The 10,073-nt window shown below is 46.4% G+C and overlaps 1 protein-coding gene across 1 annotated transcript; it reads left to right on the forward strand.

Moving 5' to 3' along the window:
- Window positions 1-7,365: 7,365 nt before the first annotated feature.
- On the forward strand, window positions 7,366-8,093 carry LOC307095309 (nucleolar protein 4-like; the record flags this gene model as incomplete). Its single annotated transcript, XM_079764547.1, has 2 exons — window positions 7,366-7,413; window positions 7,491-8,093. The coding sequence occupies 2 exons, from the start codon at window positions 7,366-7,368 to the stop codon at window positions 8,091-8,093; spliced, it is 651 nt and encodes a 216-aa protein (XP_079620673.1).
- Window positions 8,094-10,073: the final 1,980 nt, after the last annotated feature.

Consider the following 10,073-nt stretch of genomic DNA (forward strand, 5'->3'; position numbering starts at 1 on the left):
ATACTCCAATTTAACCAGTGGCTTAAGATCTACACTTCATCCATTTGGACAGCACAGGGTATTATCTTCTAGGTTTTATCACATATGAGACTTCAAAGATCCCTTCCACCATTATATCAAGTGATACTTTTGGGTGATCAGACACATGTTACAGCCAGTAAAATATATTATGTCTGAAGTTTGGCTGTAATTTTTTAATCATACCATAAATCTTTTGTAAATGATGCTGTGTAGGATACTTTGGCAATTGATAACATATTCTATGGACTATTAATATTTGTGCTGGCAGATGTATTTCAGGAATGAAGGGCAAATATGTACCTAAAATACATTTCTGTTTTTAATGATGTTCTTCACCATCACTTCCAGGTAGAAGGGGTCCATTTTTATTTCTTTAATTTTTTTTGTGTTTGCTTGTTTGTTTTAGTTTAATATTATTTTACTAGAGGCCCAGTGCACGACATTCATGCACTGGATGGGGGCGGGGGTGTCCCTCAGCCCAGCCTGCACCTGCCGTTGCAATCACCAGCTGTCAGTCCAGCTTGTGGCTGAGTGGCGCTCCCCCTGTGGGAGCACACTCACCACCAGGGGGCACCTCTTGCTTTGAGCGTCTGCCCCCTGGTGGTCAGTGTGTGTCATAGCTACCAGTCATTCTGCCATTTGGTTGATTTGCATATTACCCTTTTATTATATAGGATTATAATAAGAGTACTAAACATGAGATCTACCCTTTAAAAATTTTAAGTAGTTAATAGTATTGTTAACTATAGATAAAATGTTTTATAGCAAAGCTCTAGGACTTTTCTTACAAAATTGAAACTTTATGTCCATTGATTAGTAATCCTCCATTTCTCCCTCATCCTCTAACTCTTGCTAATCACAATTCTACCCTTTGATCTTATGAATTTCACTATCTTTCAATTGACTTTTAGAGAGTGGAAGAAAGAGGGAAAGACAGAGAGAAATATTGACATGAGAGAAACACATTGATTGGTTGCCTCCTGCACTTGCCCTGACCAGGGCCTGGGCCAGGGAGGAGCCTGCAAGGAAAGTAGAATCAAACCCAGGACCTTTTAGTCCGCAGGCTGATGTTCTATCCACTGAGCAAAACCGGCTAGGGCTGAGTTTGACTATTTTAGATATCTCATATAAATGAGATCATGCAGTATCTGTCTTTCTCTGACTTGCTAATTTCACTTAACACATATTCAAGTTTCATATACTAGTATATTATCCAATATTGCAATATTTTCTTTTTTAAGGCTGAATAATATTCTATTGTATGACTGTATCACAGTTTTTAAGTACATTTATTCATTGATGGATATTTAGGTTGTTTCTACATCTTGGCTGTTGTGAATAGTGCTACAGTGAATATCCAGGTGCTAATATCTCTTTGAGATCCTGATTTTAATTATGGTACTACTGGATCATATGGTTGGTCTATATTTAATTTTTAAAAAACCTATATATTGTTTTACATAGTGGCCATATCATTTTACATATCCATCAACAGTATATAAAGGCTCCAATTTCTCCACATCCTCACCTACACTTATTGTCATTTTTAAAATAATAAACATTCTATAATGTCTTGAGATGATATGTGTGAGATGGTTTATCATCTGTGCTTTGGTGTTAAACATCTTGTCATAGTTTGTCATATACTTGTTGACCATCTATATATTATCTTTTGAGAAATACTATTCAAGTCTATCTTTTTTTCCTAGTGAATTGTAGGAGTCATATATATTTAATCCTTTATGTTATATATTATTTATAAAGATTTCCTCTCATTCCATAGGTTGCCTTTTCACTCTGTTGATTATTTTCATTGGGATACAGAAGCATTTTAGTTTGAAGTAGTTTCACTTGTCTATTTTTCCTTTTGTTGCCTGTGGTTTTGGTGTCATATCTATGAATTTACTGCCAATCCCATCATAAAGCATTACTGCTACATTTTCTTCTTGGTATTTTACAGTTTGAGGTCTTACGTTAAAGTATTTAATTGATTTTGAGTTCATTTTTGTTCTGGTGTAAAATATGGGTTCAAATTTATTATTTTACATGTGGATATTCCATTTCCTTCACACCATTTGTTGAAGAAACTAATGAAAGGAAGCAGAATACGTCACCCCAAAATATGCCTTTTTAGTGGAAGAATGGTTTTTGAGAAACTATAGACATGCAAAGCTCTGAAAGCTGAGTGGAAGTTACTTTTTGTAAGGGAAATGTACATTTATAAAATAAATCTCCATTTGTAAGAATGTCTTCCTCAACATACCAGTAAAAGAAGGATGACACTAAATCACAAGGGAATACAATCATGGAAAAGCACTAACTTAAATCTGCATAATAAATCTTAACCTAGCTCACCATTCTTTTCCTGAAAAGCTCCCCATATCAGGCCACCCCACACTGGCAGAATTACCTGGTTGCAGCAGGAATACAGACAAGCATGCACTCAGAGGTCAAGAAAAAAGAAAAGACACTTTATTATAGTGCCAGTGCCTGGCTCAGTGGAATTGCTTCCTAAAGCTGAGCACCGGTAAGGGGGGTACAGCTGTTTGTTTTTATACTTTTCTGCTAGTTGGAGTAGATGCTTATCTTGGTAGCTTTCATGGGGGAAATGACTAATGTTATGCTTGCTTGACTCTAGATAATGGATAACATAACTTTTTCCCGTGTTACTGCTTAACTATAGATAATGCAGTTTTTTCTGTGTTTCTGATACTTAACGATAATGGGAAGGTCAGCGCTTGATTATAGGTGAGCAAGAACAGGTACCAGGGTGCAGGCTGACTGAGCACTGACTCAGGCTGCTGACCTATGTTGCTCTTACATTCCCCCCTCTTGATCTTCAAGCTGCTACTGCAAACTTGGGGATTAACTGTGGGAGATGAAGGACTTCAGGCTGTATAGGAAGAAGGGATGATGACTTCTCTTAATTACTTCCTGCTGTTTAAGGTTGTCGTAGGGTCTAGCAGCCTGAGTCTCCTTCACTTAAGGGGTTGTAATGGCAGCCCAAAGACGCTGTATGGAGTAACATCTGGAGCTTCAGGGCCTCTAGACAAGAAGAAGTAAAACAAGTGAGCAAATTAAGTATTCACGGACCAAGTAACAGTGCAAGAAGAAGCATGAGGAGTGGACCTGCTAAGGGTAAGAGCCATGATAGTAGACAGAGGTTGCCCAAGCAAGATCCCCAAGAGTATACTAATTCCTGTCCCCTCTTGGTTGCTCACTCCTTTAGCTGCTGAGCCATGTCTCTGACTACACCAGACTGATTAATTTAGAAACAGCGTTCTGTGTTTAAGAAGAGGCATATTCCCCCCTTTTCAGCAGTTAGTAAGTCTAATCCCCTTCTATTTTGTAATACTACTGCAGCTAAAGAATCTACTTGGTCCTGTAAGGCTATTAAATATTGGGCAACCTGTTCCATATCATCTGCAAGTCCTTTGATCATTTTTGGTAATAAGAGGCAGATGAGGCTCTTCCTCCAATACAAGTACCAACACCGGTGGCAATACCTATTTCAATTAACAGAGGAATAACCTGAATGGCTCTTTTAGATCAGGTATGAGCCTCTAAACTGTAGAGTCTAAAGGAACTAGAAGAGATTGATTGTTGGGGATAATGTTCATCTCAGGGGTTAGAAATGCTGGAGCGCAAGTCCCCGTCCAATTAGCTGGTAGACATAAGTAGGCAGTTATTCCGCACACAAAGAAAATTCTGGGAGATGGGTGACACCAGGATTGCAAAGTTGACCCATGACTTGAAACTGTCTCTTTACACTGGTTGTCAGGTACATGACCTACTGACTGCATTCCCTGTTGGCTTTTAAAGCAGAAGGGGGCTAGTTGTGACAATTCTACATTGGTGATGATGGGCCCTACTATGGTATGGCCCAGCATGTTGTAGAATTGGGTCTTATTGTCAGGAACCATTGGGGTTGCTATATACTGGGGATGGGGGGGGGGCTTTAGAGAAAGGCAAAACCAGAAATCCTTGGCTAGTCCAGAGTTGGTCAAATTAAGGAGGTGATGGGTTGAATTGGGGACTTGATATAGGCAGGGGTCTAAATCATAGGGTACCTTAATTTTATGGGTCTGAAGGGTAGGGTACCGGTCAGACAACTTGGGAGGGCAATCAGAGACCACTGCTTTATATATTTCTTTTTTGCTTAAATTTTAGACTCCACCCCCATCAGATCCTTTCCATTGACTGCCCGTCAGGGACCAATACACAAGTTTTCCTGGGGTCCCAAAACACATGTGTCCTGCCCACTGTGATTTCTGTTTAATTAGCCCAGTCCAATAAACTTTTCTGTGCCATGTACATTTGAAGGCTGACTTGTAGCATTCCCTGTGCTGGTCTATGTAGCTAATGAAGGAGCTCCACCAAGAACTCCTGTGTTCAGGATCCAGGCAGTTGCATCTTGGGTGTCTGTGGGCTTCTGGATCATTAGGAAGTTCTACTTCCTCATCCCAATCTGCTTTATTAAAAGTGGTTAGTAGGAATAAAATGAGTAACCTTATTTTGCTAAGTTAAGGTCCTTCTTGGCTGAGGACAGCAATAAATGAGAAAAGCAAGGAAAAGGATTGTTAATATAGCTAACAGGAGAAGATAAGCAAGAATACAGGGTATAGTGCCAGGATCAGTCCAGCAGGTGACCACCATTGGAGTCCTCACGCCCTCAGATGGATCAATTAGCCGGCTTCACTGTCTTCTTGAGGGTGATCCTTAGTGGATTATCTTTGTCTGGAGTCACCTTCCATTCAAGCTGGGTGTCACTCGGCTGATGGGTGGCCTTTACTCAGGAGTGGTAGATCCAGGTGTGTAGACCTGTAACCTTAAGATCTGTGGGAGTGGTTAATATAACTAGATAATGTCCCTTCCATACTGGTTTAAGGGGCTCTTTTTTCCAGTCTTTTACCCAGACTTGGTCTCCCAGTTTGTGAGGATATACTGTTATTCCTAGAGAAATGGATATCTTATCAGTTACCCTTCTGTGAACCCTGAGGACTATTTTCCCTAGCCCTTGGAGTTGTCTCTCTGTGTTTAAATTTCCTAATTCCCTTAAGTCTTCCTTGAGTTTGACTAATGGGGGAGTTCTTCCACATAGAATTTCAAAGGGGGAGAATCCTGTCTTTGTTCGTGGGGTGCAGTGCACTCTTAGGAGTACCAGGAGTAAGATGTCTGTCCAGGGTAGATCGGTTTCCTGACATAGTTTAGCAATAGCTTGTTTTAGGGTCCAATTCATGAGTTCTACTTTCCCTGAGCTCTGGGGCCAGTAGATCGTGTGTAAATTCCATTGGATGCCTAGGGTCTTAGCTACTTGCTGTACTACTTCTGCCACAAAGGCTGGGCCATTATCTTATCCTATACTCAATGGCATCCTATATCTCGGGATGATGTCTCTTAGCAGAACTTTGGTTACTTCTCTTGCTTTCTCTGTATGGGTGTAAGCCTCGACCCAGCCTGAGAAAGTACAGACAAAAACCAGGAGACATTTATTTCCCCTGCTGGGTCCTATTTCAGTGAAGTCTACCTCTAGATCTTTGAAGGGTGTTTGGCTGCAGTGCTGGATTCCTGCAGGCCCAATGGGGTCTTGTCTGGCATTGTTTTGTGCACAAAGGAGGCAGCTATTAGGAGACTGAGGCACAGAGGGATGGAAGTCGGGCAATCAGGTAGTACCGGCTCAATAAGGCTTCTAGGGTAGTTTTCCCTAGGTGGGTGAGTCTGGTATCTCCTACTCTGCCATTTTGATGATTTCACTCTCATCTAACTTTTTAAACAACTCACCAGGGTAGTCTAGTGAGATTGTGTTGTAAATCTCCACCTCTGTACCTTTTAAATCTTATATGGTAACTAGAGGCCCAGTGAACGAAATTTGTGCACTCAGAGGGGGAGTCCCGCCGCCTGGACTGCACCCTCTCGCAGTCAGGGAGCCCTCAGGGGATATACAACTGTTGGCATAGGGAGCAGGCCTAAGCCATCAGTTAGACATCCTTAGTGCTGCCGCGGAGGAAGGAGAGGCTCCCACCACCGCTGCTGTGCTAGCCAACCATGAGCCCAGCTTCTGGCTGAGCAGTGCTCCCCCTGTGGGAGCACACTGACCACCAGGGGTCAGCTCCTGCATTGAGCATATGCCCCCTGGTGGTCAGTGCATGTCATAGCAACAGATCATTCTGTTGTTTGGTCGATTTGCATATTAACCTTTTATTATATAGGATAATGTGTTATTACGGACAAGGCCTCTAATTCATTTTTTTAGGTAGTTAAAGGGAGGACAGAATTTCCACTTGAGCCTGAAGCTAAAATTGCCCTTAGCTCAAAAATATGCATACCACTGAGACACATCCTGGTGAGGCTCAATCTGAATCCCCACACTGTTCTAGTATGTGTATAAGTATTGGGAACCATCTTATCTCTTTAGTGAAAGGAACTTTTTGTAATGTTACAATGACTAACTTTATCTCATGAATTGTGTTTTGGCTTAAAGCCTGTATCCAGTATTCATGCAGCAAATTCAGCTCTTCTTTTCACTATTTACCTAGCATATATTTTGTTTTATTTTTTCTAAATCTTTCTAGATTTTTATGTATTAGATAGGAATAGCCTGTGGACACAGACAATAGTCTGGCAAAGGCCTGGAAGGGGCGAGTGCAGGGTGGAGGAGATCAACGGGGAAAAAAAAAAACTTAAACAAAGGGACATCTGTAAAACTTACAACAATAAAGGTACATTTTAAATAAAGGAAAATATTTTAGTTGAAAAGAGTTTTATGTGAAATAATATAAGTAGATTTTTTTTAAAAAACGACAGCGCTGCTCTGAGCCCGCTGCCCGCCCCTCACGGGTGCCTCCTGCCTCCGGCCTGGGGTCGGGCGGCGTTCCGCGCCCCCTGTGCGGGGCCATTGTCCCGGGTCCCGCCGGGCGCCTGGCGCGTGTCCACCTTCGCCGCTGCGCATGCAGGCTGCACTATAGCCCCAGCCGCGCGCGCTCAGCACAGATCGATAGGCTACAGTGTCTCCTTATTGGTACAAAGCCCGAATGTGGCGCTAGTCGTGCCTGCGGGGTCCCCTCCCCGACACGGGACACGGCCAGGTTTTACTGTCACAGAGCCGCCCGGGAGGCGCACGGCAGTCCGGTCACCGCGGTGGCTACCGGAGATCCTGCCTGGACCGCTTAGATTGTAGATGAGGTTCTGGAATCACGCCTCCCCGCCCGCATCCCCTTCCCTGCGTCCCCCTTCCACAAATAAAGGCGCCGCTACGCGGTGAGCCACAAAGAGAGATGGGCCGGGGCGCCATCCGACGGGGCTGGCGTTGGTGTCTCCTCCAGAGATGGCACTAGCCTCGTGGCCATGCTGCGCTGGGCCCGGGTGCTGCAGGGTGTTGGCGCGGGGCGCCCAGTGGGTCCGCCTCGCCAGGCGGCCAGGAGCAGCGGCGGAGGCGGCAGTTTCCTTTGAGAGAAGATGGGAACCAGTAGGATCTCAGATCAGATCCCCGAGACCTCGTTCTCCATCGCGCCACGGATGGCGTAGGGGTGGACGAGAAGCTGTCCCTGCGGCGGGTGGCCGTGGTCGAAGATTTCTTTGACATCATCTACTCCATGCACGTAGAGACTGGGCCCTATAGGGAACAGATCCAGAAGCACGCTGGGCAGAAGAGAACATACAAAGCAATCTCAGAGAGCTACGCCTTCCTACCCAGAGAGGCGGTGACACGGTTCCTCATGAGCTGCTCTGAGTGCCAGAAAAGGATGCACTTAAACCCCGATGGAGCCGATCACAAAGATAATGGGAAGCCTCCCACGTTGGTGACCAGCATGATTGACTACAACATGCCCATCACCATGGCCTACATGAAGCACAGGAAACTGCAGCTGCTCAGCTCACAGCAAGACGAGGATGAAAGCTCAATAGAAAGTGACGAATTTGATATGAGTGATTCCACGTGGATGTCAGCTGTGAACTCGGATCTCAGCTCCAATCTTGAGGAAAGAGTGCAGAGTCCCCAGTCTCTTCAAGGCCAGCAGGATGAAGAAGAAGAAGGGGAGAAACCAAGATGGCAGTATAGGTTAAACACCTAACCTACAGCCTGGCACAACAATTTCAAAAATACAACTAAAAGTCAAAACGGACATCATCCAGAACCACAGGAAAGCTGGCTGACTGAAATGCCCACAACTAGAAGGGAAGAGAAAACCACAAGGAAAATCAGAGAAGCCGTAAAAGCCTGAGGTATGGAGACACGGGCGGAGACACGAGCCCGCGCGCCTGCGGGGAGGACAGAGCCGGAGAGGAAGGGGTGGCTGACGGCCTGGCTGGCGTTCTTTAGCGGGAAGGAGATAAAAGCTCCAGATTGTGCTGAACCCCAGCTCCGACTGCACTGAACCCCAGTTCCGGGCGAAACCCTGGGAAGCCGGGCTCATGCTGGGGGAGTCTGGGCTGTGGGGCGGAGGCACAGAGGAGTTGCGCCGGAGCCACACACGGGAATGCACGCAGAGGAGGGACTGTTGCCTGTGCCACTGGATTGCCCTAGCGGGAAGGAGACAAAAGCTCCGGACCGTGCTGAACCCCAGTTCCAACTGCACTGAACCCCAGTTCTGGGAAAGACCCGGGGAAGCCAGGCTCATACTGGAGAAAACTGGGCTGTAAGGCAGAAATGCAGAGAAGCGGCGAAAGGCAGAGCACCTGAGGCGCGCACGGGATTGTGCGCAGAGGATGGTCTGTTGACTGTGCCGCTGGATTGCCCTGGTGGGAAGGAGACAAAAGCGCCAGACTGCAGTGAGCCCCAGTTCCGACTACACGGAAACCCAGTTCCGGGCGAGAATCTGGGAATCCAGATTCATTGGGGAAGAGACTAGTCTGTTTGGCAGCGGGCGAAACTCCAGGGCGCTTTTCTCTCAGAGGTGTTTGCTGGAGTACAGAGGGACACTGAGACACAGAAACCACATAGGGCGGGGCTGATGGGAAGCCAAGGCTGTAGGCTCCGCCCTGTAACTCCGCCCCATCCAAGCTGAGCACAGAGGCTTTTACAATTTTGCAAGTCTAGTTGAATGGGGCTGTCTCCCGGCATAGACACAGCTGATCCTCACAGCAAATTGGACTGGAGGTCACATCCTCCCAGTGTACCAACAGCAATCAAGGCTTAACAACACCAAGACTTTGCACTCAGCCCACAAAGGGGGGTATCAAGAGCGACCACCTAGGGAGATTGGGGAAGCTGAGCGATAGGGAGGCAGCCAAAAGGGGAAGACACCGAAACAGGTCACGAATATAAGGGATGCTGTAATTCCTGCTGAGTGGACTCAGGCAGTAGCTGACCTACACTCCATTGGAGACCCAGAAACGAGGGCATCTAGTGGTCGGTGTGAGATGACACCAGATTTCAACCACTTGCATAAGGGACACATTCAAGAGGCAGACTCAGTGAGCGCCAAAGCCTTGCTACAACAAGACCCGGCCCATAAACGTGTCTCCCGCACAGCAACTCTTCCTTTATAGACACAGAGGGTCCACACAGCCAATTGGCCTGGAGGACAATTCCTCCCAGTGACACCAACAACAATCAAGACTTAACTATACAAAGAAGGACCAAGATGGAGGCATAGGGCAGAAGCCTGATTGTTGCCTACCACAACAATTTTGAGACTGCGACGGGAGAGCAGAGCAGACACCATCCAGAACCACCGGAGGGCTGACTGAGCAGATGCTCTACAACTAGAATAAAAGAGAGGGGTACGCGGGATGAAGCTGATGCCGGTGACCCAAAGACCACACTTTAAGAACTACGGCTCAGGCGACACAATGGCAGCCTGGAACGTGCTCGGCGCAGTTACCCCGGCAGTCTCCGGCTGAGGGGAAGGCTCCACTTGCTGCCGAGCATGGACAGACGAGCCCCTGGGAGACATGGGGTGGGAGACTCCGCGCTTGCTGACCTCTGAGTCCTTCAAGAATCTCAATGCCCCGGAAGCGGCCAGGTGCGCACGCTCAACGACCGGCCACCGCTGCAGACCCAAGGGCCGACGCAGCCACCCCGCACCAGCCCGCCGCCGCGCACTGGGCAC

This window comes from Cnephaeus nilssonii (assembly GCF_951640355.1).
Source record: "Cnephaeus nilssonii genome assembly, chromosome: X".
Lineage (NCBI taxonomy): Eukaryota > Metazoa > Chordata > Mammalia > Chiroptera > Vespertilionidae > Cnephaeus > Cnephaeus nilssonii.